Consider the following 22,166-nt stretch of genomic DNA (forward strand, 5'->3'; position numbering starts at 1 on the left):
CGTTCTTGTTTGTTGATTATATTCTCGTCTCTATAAGTACATTGAGAATATATTAAAGGGGTTTTTTTATTTTAATATTTTCAATTATAAAATTCTATTTATTGTTCTTATTCTCCTCCCACTTCGACTGTTTTATAACTATTTCATTATTGTTTTTTTAATAGAAAAAACCCACTTTTTTAAGTTTAAATAAATGTGTGAATTTTGTTTGGTTATTTAAATCAAATATGTGTTATTACTATTCATTAGACCACATAGAACACTTTTTCAACCTTAATTGGAACAAAAACCAACGCAAAAGTAAATTTGCAATGCTTTTTTTAAATTTTAGAATAAAATTATAGCATTTATCTCAATTTAATGAAATTGAATATTGGGTGTTTTTTTTAATCAATATTTGAACTAGATTTTTTTTTAATGATGTGATGGGTTTGTAAATAATTATTGATTTAGACTTAATTTCAATTTGGTGTTTTAGGTTAGAAAGTTTAAAGGAAAAATGAAATAAAATAATTTTAACTCCCAAATTTGTGATTTATTAATTTTAATTCTAAATTCAAATTTAGATAACTTTGTAACTTTGCCTGCTTAGCAAATTCTCCCTTAAAATATTATTTAAAAAGTTTTCTCTTGAATTACAAAATATGGCTAAATACACATTTTAAATTGGGTCAATTTTTTTTCTTTTTTGTGAGAACTTTATTTTATTAAAATTAATGNAAAAAAAAAAAAAAAAAAAAAAAAAAAAAAAAAAAGATTTTTTTATGTTGGTTTTAATTAAAATTAGACGATAAATTAACATAAATTAAACCAAAGATAAAACCTCCACAGATATTTAAGTTTATCCTACTCGAAATTGAAATTTTAAGATAAAAAAATTACAATCTCATGCATTTCACTCATTTTCTAAATTAATATTTTAGGTAAATTTAAATTATATTAAAAAATATATATTCAGTATTCAAGCAAGACGCTTTGTGAAGTTTTTTTAATTTTTAATTTTAATAATAATTAAACTAGCGAGGAAACCACGTAGGTTTTTTAAAATTAGCCTCTTTTTTTTTTTATTGAGGTAGAAAATAGAAAAATAATTTGAAGAAATTACTATAATATATTGTCAGAAAATGAAGAAAATATATATTTTTAGTTGAAATTACTATCAACTTTGATTCGAGTAACTTGTCATAACATGATTTCTTAATCCTATCCTCTTACCAATATAATTAAAATATATAAAATCGATTCGAGAAAATATTTTTTAAAAAAAGAATACAAGAATTTTAAGGAGCGAGAGAGTCACAACGCGCTCTTGAACAAAGCACCAACCAAGCTTCTTCAATGGAGTTTGATCACATAAACAAAGGTTCATCAATGGAGAATTTCGATAGATCGAATTTTACAGTACAGACTACAGAGTTTTGCTTCATGATACTTCATAACATCACTATGTTCTGAAAATCTATCCCCTAATAACTGAATTTTACCCTTATTCCCCTCCCCTCAAGATCTAAACCTAACTTATTGTCAAAATAACAGATTACATATCAAGGAATCGTAGGAAAAAAGAAAGAAAGAAAGAAATCGGAAGGAAGAAAATTATCAAAGGTTGAGAGATCCTCTACTTGATTCTTTGTTACAGACGATTTTTAATTTTCGAGCCAGGCGCTCAAATTGGAGCTAGGCAGTGGTTTTTGCTTGGAGAAATTCTGGAGTTGAGATAACAAAACCTGATTCTCTTTATGAAGAAGAAACGCTTTCTTCCTCAGCCTCTCGTTCTCCTCAATAATGCTCTGATTCTCCATGTACAGTTTCAAATTCTTGATCTCCATCTCTACCTTAACGCCCGCCGTATTCGCCTCTTCCTTCTTGAATCTCATCCTCCTGAAAACAAACCACAAACTCTGTAAATACAAAATCAGAGAAACCGAAGAATCAAATCGGAAAAGCAAGAACAAAAACAAAAAAATCAATCACCTCAAAAGCCTGTAAACTCGAATCGGCCGCCGGCGATGGCGAGAATCTAAAAACGAACGAGTGAGGTTCAATCGAGAAGAATCGCACATATTTCGGCGGCTGCTGCTGCAGAGAAGGTCGAATTGGAAGAACTGGTTAGCAATGGCGGAGAAGGAGATTGGAAGTATAAATAGAAGAGAGACGAACAAAAAGGGGAATGGCAGAAGAGAGAGAAAGAGAGGCTTTCCATAGCAATGATTACAGTAAGACTCATGATGGCAAAGGGGCAGCAAGTAGATGACGAACAATGCAGAATTAGAAGACGATCACTGTGAGAAATTCAGATTTATTTATTTATNAAAAAAAAAAAAAAAAAAAAAAAAAAAAAAAAAAAAAAAAAGTCTAAAAAAACCTAAAGCCGTAGGCAACAATTAGGATTCAGTTCGGTTCATTTGCTCCAATTAAATGCTTTATTCGTCACATTTTGTAACTTCCATTAAAGCAATTAATATTTCTTAATTTATAAATTTAATTTATTACATTTAAAATTTAACTTTTATGTCATAATAATTATTAAATTAAAAAATATATATTAAATATTTATTTTAAAATTTAAAAATTAAATTTGTAATTTAATCTTTATTTTACTATTATAAATTATATGTTGAGACATGGCGAGGACCGAGACGGGAAATATAATCTTCGTCCTCAGTCCTATATATCTTACGATGAAAAATATTTTCCCGCTCTGATATTTAAATTTTTAATTTATGTCTAATAAAATTTAAAATTTTTAAATTATATATATATATACGATTCAATATTTTGAAAATTTTAGTGACTTAAAATTGACTAAAACTCGATCTTCAAATGAATATTAAATACTCTCGAAATTTTTATTAATATATTCAAACATTTTTTTAAAAATATTAATATTCTCAAAACAACTAAATAACGTGATTTATAAGATATAAATAAACGTTTCAATTCATATACAAAATGTAAAAAATAAATTAATTTTTTTAAAAGATTAAAAAGTATTAATGCAACTTGAATTAATGTGATACTCTTCGCCCAATATTAAGTTTTTTTTTTTTTTTTTTAAATTGAAATTCATTATTTATTGCCTAGTAATTCTATAAATAAATAAATAAAATATCTGTTTAAAAAAAAATTATTTTTTAAAAAAAATTCAATTCTTAAAGGATGAGGGGAGGAGGAAATTTCGTGTAAGATATAATAAAGTTTTTGAAAAAAAAAAAGAAATTGATAAGAACCATATGGTAAAATAAAAAAACATATGGTAAAAAAAAATATGTGTATATAATAATGTTAATATATGCATAGATACGTAACATAGCCGTGTGGAACAATCAAACTTAGGGCAATGATGAAATTGGAATTGTTTGGCTTGAAATTAAATGTTTGAATATAATTTGTGTGCGTTCAAAGTACCAAACCCAGCAGCTGCCTCCCTTTACCCTCCACCATTCATACCCATAACTTCTTCTCTCTTTTTATTATTATTTATTATTTATTATTATTATTATTATTATTATTATTATTATTTTTCAACTCTGGTTTTGAGAATGTTTTATCTTTCAGCAAACAACTCATCCTATTATTCTTACACTTCAAGCTTTTCCTTTATAAGTATAGTGTTTCTTCAAGCAATTCTTATTTTATTACTAATTTTTCACTTTTTTTTTTATTTTTTATTTTATATTCTCGAGTATTTTGTCCGATTAATTATGCCCATTTTGACTATATTTTTCACATAACGGTTTAAGTAAGTGACCATCTGTAACAACTTATGTCCTTCAACACTGATGGCCCCGATATTCACCTGTGACATGGTCACGCTACTTACTTCTCACTTCTAAGAGTGAAGACCATCCCACAAATCAACACGAGTCCTTCCAGCAAAGAACACTTAACTATGTAGTTCTATGATTGAGCTACTGAAAAGGATAGTGCAACTTGTTGGCATGGGTAGTAGCTTTCAATTCTCTTAAGTCCTTCTCAATCATCCTATCCTTAGAATCGCTCTCATTCGAATGAGGTCTTGATTCATTCATGTACCCCTCTTTTCTTCGAGTGTAACACCATTATGTCAATTTGGGCATAGTTTAGTGGATAAAGATATCAATCGCCCGAGTAGATTTTAACTTTATTTTTTTCATATTATTGTTATTATTTTAACCTGTCGAAATGTCCATTAGACCAACCATGTAATGTTCAACGTGTAACTATTAGGATTTAAATATCTTTTCGANACTAAAAAAAAAAAAAAAGTATATATTTTAATTAATTTACTTTGCTCAAATTGACTCTTTCAAAAATATATTTTAATTTTCATAATTATATTAATTTGAGATGGTATATTAATAAATTGCCAAATTTATATTCAAATAAATAAATTACCTAATTATTATTATTATTTTTTTAATTTATGAACTAAAATATATATTTTTAAAATTTTAGATAGAGCTATTAAAATGTTATTTATTGATTAAAAAAAAAAAAAAACTTATAATTGTTATGGGGAGGGTGTGAGAAAGATAAAAGATGAAGAGAGAAAGGATGTTTTTGAAAAGCAGACACTTTGCTCCTTCTCTCCTTTCACACTTTTATTTATTTATTTTTTTAATTTTCAGTAATTTCGTCGCGTTGGCAAAACTGGCACGTGGGAGCTTTGTCAAACCATATCACATTTAATCATTTAATTTATTTTGTTATAATTAAATTAATTTAGATATTATATTACTTTATTTGATATTATCCATTCAAAATCCTTTAAATAAAATATTTTTAAACAAGTACACAATACATAAAAAATTTACTTTGGAATAGAAATCTAAATTAATTTACTTACACCTAACAATTTCTTCTCCAACTATTTATTTGAGAAAAAAAGTAAGTGTCGAGTCAATATAGTTAGGTCCACTTTTTATCTATTTTCTCGATGCAATTGAGTACAAAACCATGCCTCGTTAAATAACAAAATAAAATATATCATATACATAGACATACATACGTATCTGTAAATTGGGATTTGGAACAACACCATAATAACCTATAATAAAATTTGAAACTGAGTATATTTCAAATTACGGTATGTTATGAACATTTTATTACAGTTTTACCCTCTAAATCTATTTGATATTTTAAAAGACGGGACGAGGATAATATTGTAAATTTAGAAAATAAAAGTATTTTTTGAAAGCAATAAATTATTTTTATATATATATAGTTTAAAATTGGGTGGGTTGTTCTTGATGATAATGATTCATGAGCACCACATAAATAAGTGTGTGTGTGTGTATGTTTGTATATGCAAAAGAGGGATGAAATGAAATAATGATGATAAATTGACGGTGTTCATAATTTGTCTAATTTAGCTCACCCACCTCACATGGTCCCCCATTTCCCACGTGCCACCTACACCTCCAATTTCTCGCTCATTTTTTTTATAATAATTAATTTCTCTTTTTTTTTTCTTCCAAAAATTATTATTTTTTAAATAAATACTCCAACTCTAAGCTAAATATTAATTAATATATATATATATATATATTTTGTAGAGTTTTAAAAAATTTACTTGAATTTTGAAAATAATAATAAAAAAAATTATACGTGGAAGTAATGTTTAAAAACTTAAATTCAAATTATTATGATTTATTTTTTGAAAAAAGAAAATGATAATACAAAATTTGAAAATTAGTAAAACATTCCCTTTTGCATGTATGTCTTGTCACTTTAATTATTTACATTATTAAAGCTTTGAAGAACAAAAAAAGATGCATTATTGGATTCATTAGTAACTAAAGTTTTGAAAGTTAAGTTCCATCAACTAATCCAATCTCTTCCCCTCTTAATTATAATTTTATATACGTCCCAACAAAATTAATTTATATTCATAATTTTTGGCTTTGTATTAATTAAAACGCTAAATTAATGATATAAATTAAATTCTAAACTTTATAAATTTAGAGGTACAGACTAAATTGATATAAATTCAAAAAATTAATTAAAAAATAGTATTATTAAGATAAATAGTTATTTTTTTAAAAAATAATCGAATTTAAATATTTTGGGAAAATAAATTGTAGAAATATATAGATAAAAAGAAGGGGATATTTTGAAAATGACAAAAAAAATAGTGATGGAATGGAAGCATATCATATAATCGCGAGGATGCGAAGACAAAATAAAAAAGGAATTTATTTTTAATTTTTGTTTTTTAATAAAAAAAATAAAATTCCATGGAATTCAGTAAAACTTAATATGATCACAAGTGGGACCCACAAGACGAGTTCTATTGATTTTGTTCAATTAAAATATTAAATAGTTAATTAAAAAGTTGTAATATTTAATTTAAGTTAAGAGTTTATTTTCTGAAAATAGAAAGAGAAAAAATGAACAAACAAAATGATTATTATTTGGAATCTAATTTTCTTCTAAACAAAAATTCATTAGTTTTATCATTTTCTTATTTATTTAATTATTTTATTTCAATTTTGTTAAATTTAAAATAATTAAATGGATATGCCTAAATTATTATTTGATCAAAGATGACGGTTCGATTTTTACCATAAAACTAATTTAATTGTTCGAGTTTGGAAAAATCAAACCAACTATAATATTTATTTTATAAAATATTTTAAATTATATAATTACATAGAAAATATATTTTTATTCCCAAACTATATTTTAAGAAAATATTAATTCATTTTCTTCGTGTATTATTCTTTCGCCCTTTAACAAATAGCAATAAATCATCATTAATTTTAAAATAAATATGTGAAAATATATAATCAATAAATAATTAATTATTAAGATATGCATCTTCAATGAAAGATAAATCTCTTCATTATTTATTATTATTATATTATCTTTAATTTTCATTTTTTTTATTTGCACTTAATTACAAGATAAATAACCTAGTATAGAATACAATTTGGTTAGTCTAATTATGTAAGCTTAAATTCTCGCTCATTCATCTACACGAGATATTGAAAAGATTAAAACTCGAAAATTTAAGTCATGTTCAAAATATCTCTCGTAATCTAACTAACAAACCGGTTAAATTGAAAGTTTTTAGTTACCTATGTATTTAGCCCATAAAACTTTAAAAGTGTTTAATAAATTTTAAATTTTCAGTTCAATATATTTAAGAATTTACAATTTTATATACAATAAATTGGTTCGATGACAAAAAAAAAAAAAAAAAAAAAAAAAAAAAAAAAAAAAAAAAANAAAAATAATAATAATAATAATAATAAATAAATAGAAAATTGAATAATTAAATAAAGTATGTAGAAATATTTAATTTAATGGGTAAATGATTAAGATGAAAGGAGGTAAAAATAGGTTAAATTAAGGGAAAATGAAGTACTCTTGAATGTACCTCTCATTATGAAAGAGGGTGGTCCACATCATCAGCATCCTCCACCAAATTCAAACTAGAAATCCATGGTTTCTTTTGTTGTGCCACTAAATTCAATTATTAAATTATATATTCACTGCAATTCATTGCTTCAATTTTCCTTTCTTTTTTTTCTTTCCATCTTTCCTCCTTCTTTCTTCTCCATCATCTCATCTCTTTCCATCATTGCAATTCTTCTTCTTATGCAATTTTAAATTTTCTCTTATCAATTTTTTTTTTCTCAACCATAATAATGAATATGAGTATCACCAATGTAAGCCCGTGAACCCCATTTTTTAAAAAAAATTCTAACGTTATTTGTCAAATTACCAAAATACCCCCCGTCTTTTTTAAATTTTAAGTAATTTTTTGTATCGTACTTGATAAATATGAATAGTTATGATCAGATAAACATTATTGTATAATATATTATTTAGAAAAGAATTATATTACCTATAAATGGAATATTTATCTATAATTAAATTAAAATAAAAACTATATTGGAATTTAAAAATTAGGAAGAGAATTTAAGAGTGGGCATGATAATATCAAAGGGTTTTCTTCCAAATCTAATTAAGGTGCACCCCCACCTATACCTATAGGCTATATAGTAGAGGGAGTTATTCAACTTTTACATTTTTAAAATAATGATTACACCATAGAAAATTATTGTAAAGATGAGAAAATAAAATTTCCAAAATAAGACAAGAGCTTCATCAATTTGTGTTTATATATAATATAAAGTTTTTAAAAAGAAGAGTTTATATTCATAATTTTTATATAAATTTAAACTCTTATTTTTAAATATTAAATATTAAACTATCATATTTAATTACTTAAATGGATAATAAGTAAATAAAGAAAAAATATATGGATGCAAGGGGCTATTTTGATAATATAATAAAATGAAGGGGCAGTTAAGAAAAAGTCCTGATCTAATGCACTTTTGTCAATCAGTTCACTTTAGTCTACTCAGACTTAAACTCAATTCCGATATTATTTTTAAAATAATTTCATAGTTCTTAAATATAATCGCATTAATTTATTCTTTTTTAAAAAAAATTAGGGAATAAAAACAAAATTGAAACCCTTTTTAAAGGGAAAAAAATACTATGATTTCTTTTCATAGTCTAACAATGCTTGAACGTTTTCATGAAAGGAATATTTCCTTTCAAAGTAGTGATAATTTTTAAGTTGTTTTTCTAATAAATAAAAATGGAAAGTTGACTATTGGAATAAAATAAATATCATAAATAGAAAATATATATATATATATAAAAAAAAAAAAAAAAAAAAAAATTGTCGGTAAGAATTGAAGATTTGTTTCCTTTGTCTAATTATTATTTTAGAATAAAATTTGTTGGAGGATAAAATGTTGAAGACAGTGGGAGGTCATAATAATTTCAAGATCCACTTTGGTGAGTGAAGTCAATATCTCTGACAATAAGGAAGCAAATCCGTGAGATGAATTGGCAGATCCCAGTGGTGTTTGGGTGTTATGCTAACCCAATTGACTTTCAATGGAGCCATGATTGAATTAGTTCTTGGATCTTAGTCTCCACNAAAAAAAAAAAAAAAAAAAAAAAAAAAAAAAAAAAAAAAAAAAAAAAAAAAAATAGAACAATTTGATTGATGGAAAGAAAGGCATCTTTAAGAGATGATAGCTCCTAAGAAGATTAGGCTAAAAGCTCGATTTCGAGATTCCATTTCAAGTGAAGTGGCTACATGAATAGACAGGAGTTCGAAAGCCTTCTAGATCTTCACAATTGAATGTTGTGGGATTAGGTTGGCTCGTGACTTAAGTTAAGGTATGGTAGTATAAATGACTCAGATACTCATGGTCTAGACAAGTAGTATAAATGACTTAGATACTCACGGTCTAGACAGGTAGCATAAATTACTTCGATACTCACAATCTAAACAGGTAGTATGACTTAGATACTCACGATCTAGACAGGTAGTATAATTGACTCAAATACTCACGGTCTAGACAAATAGTATAAATGACTTAGATACTCACGGTCTAGACAGATAGTATAAATGACTTAGATACTCACGATCTAAAATTGTTGTCGGAGACACTGCGGAGACGGTTATTTTAATGATTCTAGGAACATGGTACCTTGAAAGAAGTCATGTAGAATCACTTCCTATGTTCAATAGCGTCAATATCATCTACATGGCATAGCACTAATCATTCACCGCTAACAATCTCATTCCAGGAAGAGCTGTGAAAAAGAAACGAAAAGAAAATTTCAGATATTTACATAATGGATATACTGTCTAACATCGATGCACGTAAGGAAGATACCTCAAGAAGACATGAGAAGATAAGAAAGTCACCATATTTACAGCTCCAGCCTCTCCAAACTTTTATCCTACAGAATCTTCTTGCGTTTCTTGATCATCTTCATCCATTGGATCATCTAGTTTTGGATCCATGGCATCAACTCCTTGAGTTTCTGAATCTGAGACTCTCCCATCCTTGGCTTTGCTTTCGCTATTATCATGCGCATCGTCGTCGTTGTCCGAGCACTTGTCCGTGTCTGAGCCAGATGTAGAGTCTTGTTCTCCTTCACGACCGTCCTCCCTAGAGCGAAAAAACTGTTTTGATTCAGGAGCAACTATTCTGATCATCTCGCTGACAGTTTGATATTCAGAGTTCCGTCTTGTTGCAACAGGCTTGAAAAGAGTACTTCGATTCCCTGGGCTGTTGGAGTCGTGAAGGGCTCCACCACCTCCTCCTTCATTGCCTCTGCTTCTTTGAGACTCGTTCTCACCGTGAACTGATGGTGCAGTACTGGAAGCCCAGCTACCAGCAACTTCAGAAGCTAAAAGGTCAGAAGTTCTGACTGTTCCACAAGCTTCAGTGTCCTCCACGGCATCGACAGCACAAGCTTCAGTGTCCTCCACGGCATCGACAGCATCACATATTTGATTTGTCCGAGAGTGACAGTAAGCTTCCCGACGAACCATCTTAGCCTGCTCGTCCATCTCTCCTGCACAACCTTCATCATCAAAACATATCGTTTCCCCAGCTAAGATCATGCCCTTGTTCAAATCCATGTTTCGATCACCACCATCAACTCCAGGACTTTCGGTCTCAAGAATCCGTTCAGTCCCAACCACGTCTCCTTCCAAAACAGGAGCTGTGCCAACGCCATCAATGTCAGAACCAAAACCTCCCTTAACACCAGCATCAGCACTTGTGAATTCTGCCTCTTGAGTATTCTGACAGTCTTGACTTCTGAAATCACAGTCGTTCTTCTCAGTGCTGGCTTCGTCAGTAGACGTCTCAGCTTGGACTGGCTCAAACCTCTGAGCTGACATAGCCGAACTAGTTTTATCAGATTTGTTACAATAGTCCTTCCTTATATTATCTCCTAGTAAAATTCCATTTGCATCCTGAGAGGGCACATTGAGATCAAAATCAAAGGAAGTGTTTTCATAATTCTCTTCATCTTCTAGAGTCCTTTGCATTGCTTTTAATTGCTCTTGCTGCTTGCCAAACAAAGCTGAAATTTCTTCGGTGGTAGAATAAAATGCTCGTAGCTGTGTTTCTCTGCATGCATTTATGCAATGTATAGAGTAAATAACGCTACTGAACTACAATACTAAAGAGCAGAAAATTGCAATAACACAATAAATTTAGCGACAAGAAGGGGGAACCTATTCAGATTGTCAAACGGAGACGAACAATTTTGAATTTTAGTGAAGGAACACACCGGCAGTTACTAGAATAAAAGGAAATTAGAATATCAACACATCCACCAAGAATACTAGATTAGTAAAGTAAGCACGCGGATTACTAAAAGGTGACTTCGAACTTGTATCATCAATACTCATTCACCATTATCAAGGTGTTTGTTCAAGGACGTCCACCAGACCTCTTTCATAATGAAGAGGTCTTAAAGCTCATCTGCTCACCCATTTAATATATTTTGAATCACACGATCAATCATGTGAACGATGCTATGATTTGAACAGAAGTAAATACATCATATGTTGACTGGAGAAATTCTCACCGAAGCATAATTCGTTCCCTAGCACCTTTTAACCTCCTCCTCTCAAAATCAAGATCCCTTATTGCAGCATTTATTTCAAGCTCCAGGGATGATACCTTAGCCCAAGCCTCTTCTCTTGCTCCCTGCTACCGACAGTAGGAAAACCTCAGATTAAGAATGTAAGAAGTGAAAACTCTTTGCAAAAGTTTGTGCAATTAAGCCAATTTTTCCAGAAACATAGTAGTATGAAAAGGGAAGGTATAGAACAAAGGTACTTAAGAAAGTATCTTCACCTGAAAATAAACCCAAAAGAAAGATAACATTCAGAGTGCTTTTCTTTTCAATAAAAAAAAAACGAAGTACAAGAAATTCCTTTTTTCTTTAAGAAACCAGTTTCAATCCAGAAAACTAAAATACAAAAGGGGAATGCAAAAACAGGCCAGCAAAGGGATCCTCCAAAGCTAACTAGCTACAAATGCTCCAAATCAAGAAACTATCTAAAATAGTGAGATTGGTAACCATATGATGAGCAATCCACCGTTAAGAATATATTAATAACAAAAAGTCAGGAAGAGAAAACTTAGATCTTTTTATTTTTTCTTGACCATAACCTTTCTTTTAGATTAAAAGAAAAAAGAGAGAGAAGAGAGACGGGAACCAAAGAAGCATGGACACAGGAGAAGCAGTGATCGCCATGGATGCCAGAGGACTTTGTACAGTTTCTGAGGTTAGGTTATAGGTAGATCACGACTTTAAACCCAGCTTCTTTTTAGTGTTGGATTCTTTGTTCTTTTACCTAGCTTGCAGTTACTCAGAAATTGAAATATTACTTGGTTGAGGAACCTAAAAAAACTAAATCAACCAAACTGCGTTTTTACTTTAAAGGATGTCCTCCTAGACTGTTATTGGGAAAGGACGTCAACCAACCAAAACCGTCCAGCAGCAAATTCGAAAATCTTAGTCAAAATCACAAAGCTTTTCTTGAGGAGAAATTCTTGAGTAGCTTATCTTTACTGGATCAAAACTCGTAAATAAAATATAATACTGCACCATCTTCTTTATTCTTTGGGGAGATAATTCCAGAAATATTTTCCTAACTCAACACATATAAATGTATACCTGTAATACTTAAGTATTTCAGCACAAACCTTAAGAAAATGAGAAGGAAGTTTTTCACATTGGCAGTGATCTAATTCGTTGAAATCAACTCTGTTAAAAACACATTACAACTACCTTTTCACTCTCAAGCTCTTTCTGCAGCTCTTTTATTCCACGTTCAAGCTCTTCAACTTTCTGCTCCAATTTCAACATTACCATAAAGGGCATTAGAATCTTTTTGCACTTCTAGTTCTGGTATATATATTAAAAAACATAATCAAAATGAAACATCATTACTTTTCTTTCATTCGTACAGGATAGCTGCTCTTCACCAAGTTGGGATTCTAGCTGACGAACTTTATTGTCCGACATAACTAATTTCTGTCTAGTCTCCTCCTGCAATAGATATGGCAGCTAAGTAAAGCAACTGATATACGTTCAAATCTTAAATAGTGAAATTGCTTGAAAGTGAATATATAAGAGTCATTTAATATATATACCAACTTGGACCTCAACGTTTCCACCTGAAAACACCGTTCTTTTTCGGCTTCCTGATTGATGATAAGGAGATGTGAAAAATAATTCCAACAAATTAAAAAAAATAAAAAAAAAGAAGAAGAAGAAGAAGAATGCATTCTATAAGAGAGGCAGTAATTACAAAACACTATCATAAGAGAATCTCCGAAAAGAAGTCCCGAAAACTATAATTCCATACATTTTCCTCCAATCCTATTCTCTTCCTAAAAAGTTCTATTTCTTTCAAGCAGTATATTTCAAAAGATCAGGGAGTCTAATAAATTTATTATACTGAACCATAATAAGCATGCATAAGACAGATCCACTCTACTCCTCCCGAAGATCAGATGGATTCTTAAGAGACACTTTACAGAATTTCTGTAAATAAGGCANCAAAAAAAAAAAAAAAAAAAAAGGAACGAACCTGAAGTTTATTGATTACTTCTTGTTGTTCTCTTTCACGCCTTGAGGCAGCATCAGAAATGCGTTTTAATTCATCTTGAGCCACTGCATGAGCTTTCTCTACAGCTGCCTTCAGATCTGCAGCAGCCTTCTCTCGCTCTTCTCGTCTCTGATCACGCTCTTCATCAATTTGAACCTTCAATTCGCTTAAAGAGGCCTTCTGGCTGTAAGAAAATAAAAAATAAAAAGACATAACTACATTTTCTCATATCATGCAAATGACAGAGGTTACTGTTAGATTCACTTCCAGCAATGTCAAGAGGATCAGTTTCAACAAAAATCAAAAATTTTGAAAACAAGCTAAATCTGGAAAGTTGGTAACTAATATATGATTAGGAAATACGAAGAAAAGTGGCAGGTTCTAACCCTTTATTTTTTTTTATTACAACAGTTGAGGAATTTCTCTAATTTGCAGAGCCACACATCTCATATGCGTAAATCAACCCACAGAATTATTGGATCCACATAATCTTTACAGAAATTAAGCAGGTTTTCAATGATTCATAAAATGTGTTGCCGGTTCCAATCCATCAAGAAACAAGATGACTTAATAGCATAAATGAGTTCAAATTGGTGACAAGTAATTATATACAACAATAATTTTTTTGGTTTCAACTAACATCCCAAAACTAACCGAAATCGATGGAGTAAGAAATTTCAAACAATTAAATTCAGATACAAATAAGTAAGATACCTATTTATTATTTCATTTGCTTCATTACATGACTGAGCAGTAGCACTGAGTCTTTCTTGAAGATCTTCTATAACATGTTTTTGTTCAGAAGATATTCTTTGAACCTCCCCAAGCTCCTTCTGTTCATCATCAATCAACTGCTGCATCTTAGTCAGTTGATCTTCAAAAGATTTTGATATGGATTCTTTAAGCTTTTTCACCTCCTACAAGAATCAAGACTAAATTCATTATCAAATGCTGCAGTAAATCCTCGGTTCCTGTTCTGTAAAAAAAAAAAAAGAATTATACCATTTTTGTCATCAATTTACAAAACTATATGGATATGGATGGAGGTTAAAATTTTATGTTAACAACTAAAGCATTAACAGAAGGAGAAAGTCTAGAAATAACAATTTCTAAAGCATTAAAAATACTTTCCACTTCTGAAAAACTTAGTATTTCGTTAAAAGTTCTAAAAAAAACTGTGTTTTCTTTTTTCTCAAACCACATAGACCAACGTAAGGTTCTAATACTACTGAGCCAAAGAGGTCGCTTGAAATCTCATTCTACCCATAAAAAATGTAACAATTCCTCTCCAACCACAAATTCCACCATAGTGTTCCACTTCCGATGACATCAATCAAAGGGCTCTAGCCTTTTGAAGCAAAGGGAAACTGCATGATACAATTCGATGCAAATACTACACCTATGCCACTTCTGGGACTCCCAGTGATTTCATTTTGCCACTTCAAGAGCTTCCTTTGGCATATGAAAATTCAAGATGAGCACACACAGCTGGCCTCACATGCCTACAATGAAATGCCCCACTCGACTTCTGAGCAATGACGTACCAGTTTTCTTTCTTGGCTTGGGCATATGAGGAACCAAGATGAGAATACATAGTATGTGTTACTGCCTACTCCTACACTGATGCTGCCTCAACTAACGTCCTGGTCTCTTTCTACTTGACCAAGTCTCTACCCATGCTTGAAATTGAAACCATTGATACAAACTTCCATTGTATTCTTGCTGGCTGGCATAATCTTGTCCCACTAATTCTCAAGGCAAGTGACATGAAAAACTCGTGTTCTTCCCACTAGTTCTTGCAGAGAGAACTAACATCAGAGTTATATTACTATCCTTGCAGGGGAGGAGGAAGAACTATATGCACATTCACTAGTTTTTCTATTCAGAATCTCATTGCACTCTTGCAGGCTGAAACAATCTGTTCTATAATATTGTAGGAAACATTTTAATGGAAGTACCTATTCTATCATGCTCTTTTCAGCAACAAGGCTAGGCTACTAATCTGCATAATCTGTACTTATTGGGCACTAGGTTAGCAAGATTTTGATACAAAAACACCATCGCAAATGGAAGGCTTGTCCAGACCTAGGAGAAATTGAGAAAAAATAAACGAACCTGTTAATTACACCATCTTCTAAGATTTAGTATAATCATAAACTGTGGAAAAGGCCCTTGCATCAAATGCTACACTACATTCATCAAGTTCCATAGCCACCACCCATAGAAAGGAGTGATGAGTGAAAAGTCTAATAAAATATTGGGTGCGGGAAAATATAATAACATGAGCATAGCTCAACGGTTAAGGCATCTCTACGTCCTTTAAGAGGTCGTAGATTCAAATCCTCCCACCTCATATGTGATTTAATTTGTAGGATATTGTGATGTAATATTACAAAAAAGTATAATAACATTCATATTTGATACGTGCTATATACTAATACACCACCTTAAGCAATAAATCTGAAAAAGTTCTAAAAGTTTCCCCAAAATCGTATCAACTATCAACCACCACATGTATTCAAATATATACGGCATACTGGGAGAGATAAGTGATAGAAGTCTAAATACACATTCATGATGTTCCACAGATGCACGATTTTCATTACGCAATGAATCTATCATAAGCACGTGATCCTCCAACTGCTTCCTAAGCTCCTACATATAAAAACACAGGACAAAAACATTAGTAAACATTTGACAGAATTTAGGATCAATAAGGACGCTGAAAATCAACATCATTATAAGAGATCCTGAAGAACAACAATACCTTATTTGATCGTTGAAGACTTCGAAAATCGTCAAGAGATATCGGACCATCAGGAGCACCAATTCCAAGACCTCTTAACCTTTTGTTTTCAGAAACAAAATCCTCTGTAGAACAGGGTAGTAACAATGTGCAAACATTATATTAGTCACGTCATATTAAAGTTGACATTCGACCTGTCAAGAAACTAGATTGGGAAGCATGCTAGAAGCATATTACTTTCCAAGCTGCCTATACTTTTTCTATCACCCACCAAATAATTATAACAGTATGCATACCAAGAAAATAAATCTACTTTCACTCTACTCTTACCTGCTTTTCTTTTTGCAGATCCAACACCTGATGATGAAGTAAATGCAGCCACTTCTCTATAGACAAATGCAAATGCGACCTCTGAAATTATGTAGGGGGGGGAGTGGTCAATGACTATTGAATGATGTCATCTTGAATTAACACTAAACCATTTTCAAACTGAATTTCCAGCAGAAATAACAGAAGAAAAGGATGGCTACTTGAATAATTAAGAACGGTATATAAAGGAAGACGTGACACAATTTAATCAACAAGGACAGATCATTTCTAAGCTATCAATAAAATTGCGGCGGGGAGAGCTATGTCGGCTAAATGCAGGTATAACCACGGTAGTAAAAAATGAAAACTTAAGTAACCATGCTGTGGAGCTGCAGCAAGTGATATGATGTCCCCATGGCAGATTTTAGCCTCCTGACTGTTCTTCTTCAACCTCTCCCAGTTTAGATACGTTCCATTTGTGCTGCACAATACACAAAAAAGACGTGACCAAAGTATTATGAGGGGTAACGTAAAAAAAGCGTACGCCAAAGTACATGGAGAACCAGAGACGCTTTGCAAAGGACAACCTTGTATCTTTGAGGAAAACTGATGGACAACAGGCATCTTCAATGCTCTTCCTATAAATTCTGCAATGTTTTGCGCTGACTGAATTAGAATCAATCTGGTATCGACTATCTGGCGCCACTCGACCGAGGCAGTGTTCGTCATCGGTCAAAAGGATATTTATACCCTGGTTTTCAAACACATTTCATCAGCAGAAGTTCACGTAGTTAAATTACCGAAACAAAAGCTTTAGGTTCAAGTACCCCACAGTTGTCCCTCATCTAACCGTATGTCCCATCTCCCGCCACAAAAGTTAAAAATAAATTTGGGACTCCAAAAAGAACATTACCAAGTCGACAAGATAAATATATATGAAGGAACGACGAAGCATCAGAATCGTAAAACCATAACTACAGGCAGGCGATTAGTTATAAGAACTACAGATGAAGGGGGTCTGACAAAAACCTGTTGGCGCTTACGGGCATTGCCGGAAATGGCAGTGAGAACGCCCCAGACGTTAGAATCGAAGTTCTGCAGAGGCTGGGAAGCGATCTTGGAGGCGACTGAGAGGACGAATTCCCGAGGACTCAATGGCTTATTGGAGCGCGTTTCATCAACAGAGTTGAGAGGAGGAGGATGAGGAGGATGAATGTGGGAGGAGCTTGATTGGGAGCCACTGCCATGTTTAGGCAATGCAGTGGATTTGGGAGTTTCAGGATTAGCATCTTCACCATCCATTGCCGCGACTGTGAGAAACGAAGATCGGGAGGGAGAATTTTGGCGGGGATTTTGAAGCCCTAGTTGATACCTGTAGCTTCCGGAACAAGCTCAAGTGGGTGTAGTGCCAGTCACTCAACTCTTTACCCTCATTTGCCGGGTAAGAGAAGTTTTTATCTCTTTTAAACAAAAAATTTAATTTTAATTTAAAATATCATTCTGTCTATATAATTGTATGCAATTTCAATAAATCTTTTAAATAGTTATTATTATTATTAGTTTATTGTTGGTTTTTTGTACTAAAAAAAGTTTTTGCTTATATTCTATTGATAAACTGTCAAATATATTTACCTACTATTTTTTAAATATTTATTATTATTTAATGAATTTCAACCGTTCAATATTTATTAAAACTATAATTAATTTGATTGATGTATTTTCAGTTTCCTATTTGTACTTTCTGTTATCTAACTTCATTCTTTGTATTTTTTATAAATTTTATCAATATATTCTCGATCAATTTTAAATTTTTATAAAGTAAATTCACGAACCTAGTACAAACACAACTAAACACAACTTTTTTTGGAAGTCAACTATGTAGACTAAATTTAAGATTTTTTAAAAATATATGTACTCGGTTAAAGTATTTAAAAGCATGGTCGAAGTGAACCCAAACACATATTATCAAAAAAAAAAATTAATATTCGTACTACTGATAATTTAAAATTATTTTGTCCATCAGTTTACATAGCGACCGTTTGCATAGTGAGTAAACGTAACTTAGTAAAAAAGACATATACTGCACGAAAAAATTGTTTTCTCTTTGAATATTCAGCATCATCGTCTTATAACAATCAAACGTTCAACTTCTCTGTATCGTTTCAATTTTGATCAGATGTCTATCTAGCAAACCCGACATTCAAGATAATAAAGGTAAAATCCTTAAGTGGAATATGGACGAAATACGGTTCAAGATATGCATAAAACCAGTTTAAATAAATGTACACGAAAGTCAATAATCCAAAAGCAAATAACGAGAAAGCTCCCAAATACACATAAGTTAACATCTGTTTAGTTATGTATGGTTTACTTCCAATTCTCTGTTTTGAACCTGTCATGTTATTTCGTTACACAGCTTCCAGCTGATCATAGCAGCAGCTTTTAACACTGACGTTTCAACTGCTCTACTGCTAATTCAAGGTTAGCCTGCAAGAGGATTAGCGTGTATCGTCACCCGATTGAGCCTGATCTCCGCGAGAGGACGATCTCCCGGTCCAGTTTGAGTCTGCAATAAGCAATACATCAGCTTAAGACATATGCAGATGCAAAGAAGGTAAACAGTTTTAACCGCTACGAAAGATATCGAAAGACAATAATTCACTAGATACAGACTATGCAAGTAGTAAATTTATACTTCAGATCATACATGAGAAGCTACCGGCAAAGTATGCACGTGAATCTTCTCTAGCTATAGATTTAAGACTTCTTTCTAAAGGCAAGAAAAGCGATATGTAACAACCAAAGCTCAAGGTCACTGCTAGCACATATTGTCTGTTTTGGTCGCTTACGTATCGCGTCAGTCTCACGGTTTTTAGAACGTGTCTACTAGGGAGAGGTTTCCACACCCTTATAAGGAATGTTTCGTTCCCCTCTCCTACTGATGTGGGATCTCATAGTCTACCCCCTTGGGGGCCCTGCGTCCTCACTAGCACACCGCCTGGTGTCGGGCTATGATATCATTTGTAACAGCTCAAGCCCATCGCTAGCAAATATTGTCCACTTTGACCCATTACGTATTGTCGTCAGTCTCACGATTTTTAAACGCATCTACTAGGGAGAGGTTTCCACACCTTATAAGGAATGCTTCGTTCCCCTCTCCAACCGATGTGGGATCTCACACGATATGACTTTCTTTTAAAATTTGCGAGTGCCCGGCCTGCTCCTAGGCAATTCAACTAATTTCACAAGCTAATTACTTAACCTAACAACAATGGGTTATCGAAGCTGAATCCATGATGACAACGTTACCTTTTCCATGATGTCAAGTACTTCAAACCCATGAATGACTCTGCCGAACACAGTATATAATCCATTTAAATGTGGCTGCTTTGCATATGTTATAAAAAACTGGCTTCCATTCGTATTTGCTCCACTATTAGCCATTGATAATATCCCTCTTGCATTGTGCTGTAGAACCAAAACAGAGAAAAACAATTTTAGAATAGGAATCAGATTAGATAATATTAGCAGCATGGGACAGGAAGGCTAATCGAACTTCCGACTTGAACGTCAGCTTCACCAACACGGTCAAGGATGCAATGTTTCACAAAATAAGCATGTCAACCATTGTATTAAGGTCAGAACAAGAAGCTCGAGTGTTTGTAAAACTGTTACATGGCATGGTGTTCATCTCATTACATACCTTGAGTGACTCCCTTATCTCGTCATTAAACTTTTTACCCCATATGCTGGTTCCCCCCTTTCCCGTGCCTGTTGGATCTCCACCTTGTATCATAAAGCCTTTGATGTTGCGGTGGAATATGGTTCCATCATAGTAACCACTTGCACACAGTGCCAAAAAGTTCTATAACCAATAAATATTGGAGTCATCAGTACAGACTTGAAAATGACAATAATCCAGCAACAGAACATGGATGGAAGAAGAATTCTAGTCACTATTTCCTGAGCCTTCTAACATCAAAAGTTCACTCATTATAGGATAACAAGCTGAGCTACAATAGAAGTATCAAAGGAAAATAATCCAACATACAAAAAAGCTAGTACATAATCTAGATTCTAAGACCGATGAGAATTCATTGGTAACATCTCGATGTAATTACCAATATATGGCATATCAATATTGCTCGGGTTAGATGAACGCTGCCATCATTTGAACCAACGAAGGAGAAAAAGCACCATAACTTTCATCAACTTAATTTCAATTAAACCATTAGCCCAGGAACTACTTGCAATCTCTATTAACATTTCTTGTTATTGCACACCACATTGTGAAACAAAAGGAAAATGACAAGCAATAAACCTCTAGCAATTAGCAAAAACTGCGCTCTCGAGGATTTGTCGAACTTCCAATTAAATGCAATTCCAGATATCCCTTTCAGAAGTGCAGTGGTTGCACAAACTAATAAACACCGCTGATAACGACGCTTTCACAACAAATTGCAACCTAGCTCCTTGAGTATGCAATTTATCTCGATGAATTAAGTTCTAGTCGCGGCTAAACGCCGTGAAAATCTAAGAAGAATCTGGTCATCTTCGCGTATACAAAGGATGATGAAATCAAATTATCGCTAGCAGTAGGCAATAACTTCTTGCATAAACTAAAATAGTTTTCCAAACAAGTAGCAAAATTAATAGCAGAAAAGACGAGCGATGAACTTGCCTCGGCAGACTTCGGGACTTCATCGCAAGAAATCTCGCACTTGATGTCTCCGAGATTGGTGTGCAAAGTAACAGACTGCGAACACGAGTGGAAATAAGGGATTCAGACGCCTGTAATGAAATTCCACCATAGACAGATAATCGAAAGAAGAAGAAGCCAAGGTGTTCGATCAAATGACCAAGAGAATTACCCACCATTTTCAGAGCTTCTCTACGAGCTTGCGGTTCGGGTTCCCAACTCAATACAAAGCTCCTAATGAAAATGCAATTCGAAAAATAAATCTTAAATTACAAATTTATTAACTTTATCGATGTCATTTCCTTTTAAATTTACAAATTTAGTATTTTTTTATTTTTTCATATATTTTAAAATTAATAAATCTACCAAACCCAAAATAAAAATTAAATTCATAATTTTAAACTTTTTATGTTTTTCAACAATGTATAAGACAATATTATTTTCTTTTAATATATTTTATATCTCAAACTTTAGTTTAGTTCACTGTAATATTAATTATCGAATTAACATAGATTTTACTTTATTTTTCAAATATAAACAAATGTTTTAAATTTTAATTTAAATCATGATCATCATGGTATTGACAGACACCATTGTTACAACGTTTCAATTGCTTATAAGCTACTCTAAATTTTATTTATAATAGTATAAAAAGTCACTCACGACGTTGTTTTTGTTGGATGTTGAAAGTCTCACGTCGATTAATTTAGAGATGATCATGGGCTTATAATCAAATAATACTCTATTAATTGGTACGACGCCTTTTGGGAAACCCAAAGCAAAGCCGTGAGAGCTTATGCTAAAAATGGACAATATCATATAATTGTGGAGAGTCATGTTCGTCTAACATAGTATCAGCCAAGCCCTGCAAGCTTCCTCAAAGGCATGGTAAAAGATGACTAAGACTCCAAAAAGAAAAACGAGCCATGAATGATCATGAGTTTATGATCAAATAACACTCTCTCCATTGG

The 22,166-nt window shown here is 31.9% G+C and overlaps 3 protein-coding genes across 8 annotated transcripts; all 3 read right to left on the reverse strand.

Annotated features, from left to right (window-relative positions):
- Positions 1-1,309: 1,309 nt before the first annotated feature.
- Positions 1,310-2,323, reverse strand: LOC111790955 (protein LITTLE ZIPPER 1-like). 2 transcript variants are annotated; one of them, XM_023672096.1, is made up of 3 exons: positions 2,216-2,323; positions 1,975-2,079; positions 1,310-1,901 (listed from the first exon to the last, which is right to left on the reverse strand). In XM_023672096.1, exons 1-3 carry the CDS (start codon positions 2,225-2,227, stop codon positions 1,647-1,649), a joined length of 372 nt encoding a protein of 123 aa, XP_023527864.1. In that variant the 5' UTR covers positions 2,228-2,323; the 3' UTR covers positions 1,310-1,646. The 2 variants fall into 2 exon arrangements, with proteins under 2 accessions (XP_023527864.1, XP_023527865.1); XM_023672097.1 differs by having other exon boundaries at positions 1,310-1,881; positions 1,975-2,309.
- A 6,893-nt stretch (positions 2,324-9,216) lies between these two features.
- Positions 9,217-17,916, reverse strand: LOC111790985. 5 transcript variants are annotated; one of them, XM_023672138.1, is made up of 14 exons: positions 17,526-17,916; positions 17,084-17,247; positions 16,874-16,977; positions 16,518-16,598; positions 16,209-16,312; positions 16,010-16,096; positions 14,156-14,358; positions 13,424-13,625; positions 12,984-13,034; positions 12,781-12,879; positions 12,619-12,678; positions 11,407-11,528; positions 9,693-10,943; positions 9,217-9,609 (listed from the first exon to the last, which is right to left on the reverse strand). In XM_023672138.1, the coding sequence occupies exons 1-13, from the start codon at positions 17,796-17,798 to the stop codon at positions 9,755-9,757; spliced, it is 2,739 nt and encodes a 912-aa protein (XP_023527906.1). In that variant the 5' UTR covers positions 17,799-17,916; the 3' UTR covers positions 9,217-9,609; positions 9,693-9,754. The 5 variants fall into 5 exon arrangements, with proteins under 5 accessions (XP_023527906.1, XP_023527905.1, XP_023527903.1 ...); XM_023672137.1 differs by having other exon boundaries at positions 9,725-10,943; positions 11,407-11,531; XM_023672135.1 differs by having other exon boundaries at positions 11,407-11,531.
- An 815-nt stretch (positions 17,917-18,731) lies between these two features.
- On the reverse strand, positions 18,732-21,453 carry LOC111790002 (peptidyl-prolyl cis-trans isomerase CYP18-1-like). The gene is made up of 5 exons (XM_023670757.1): positions 21,372-21,453; positions 21,178-21,252; positions 20,200-20,361; positions 19,806-19,964; positions 18,732-19,062 (listed from the first exon to the last, which is right to left on the reverse strand). The coding sequence occupies exons 1-5, from the start codon at positions 21,372-21,374 to the stop codon at positions 18,979-18,981; spliced, it is 483 nt and encodes a 160-aa protein (XP_023526525.1). The 5' UTR covers positions 21,375-21,453; the 3' UTR covers positions 18,732-18,978.
- Positions 21,454-22,166: the final 713 nt, after the last annotated feature.

The sequence above is a fragment of the Cucurbita pepo genome, chromosome LG03, assembly GCF_002806865.2.
Source record: "Cucurbita pepo subsp. pepo cultivar mu-cu-16 chromosome LG03, ASM280686v2, whole genome shotgun sequence".
Taxonomy (NCBI): domain Eukaryota; kingdom Viridiplantae; phylum Streptophyta; class Magnoliopsida; order Cucurbitales; family Cucurbitaceae; genus Cucurbita; species Cucurbita pepo.

What these genes read in the sequence shown, in the direction of transcription:
- LOC111790002 (XM_023670757.1), bottom strand. An exon ending in AGATAAGGGAGTCACTCAAG is followed by an intron (nt 19,965 to 20,199) that starts GTATGTAATGAG and finishes TTGGTTCTACAG; the next exon opens with CACAATGCAAGAGGGATATT. An exon ending in TACTTGACATCATGGAAAAG is followed by an intron (nt 19,063 to 19,805) that starts GTAACGTTGTCA and finishes TGCTTATTGCAG; the next exon opens with ACTCAAACTGGACCGGGAGA.
- LOC111790985 (XM_023672137.1), bottom strand. Translation starts at nt 17,798, where the DNA reads ATGGATGGTGAAGATGCTAATCCTGAAACTCCCAAATCCACTGCATTG. An exon ending in TGCTGCAGCTCCACAGCATG is followed by an intron (nt 16,599 to 16,873) that starts GTTACTTAAGTT and finishes ACATAATTTCAG; the next exon opens with AGGTCGCATTTGCATTTGTC. An exon ending in GTCTTCAACGATCAAATAAG is followed by an intron (nt 16,097 to 16,208) that starts GTATTGTTGTTC and finishes TTTTATATGTAG; the next exon opens with GAGCTTAGGAAGCAGTTGGA.
- LOC111790955 (XM_023672096.1), bottom strand. An exon ending in CGAGTTTACAGGCTTTTGAG is followed by an intron (nt 1,902 to 1,974) that starts GTGATTGATTTT and finishes TTGTATTTACAG; the next exon opens with AGTTTGTGGTTTGTTTTCAG.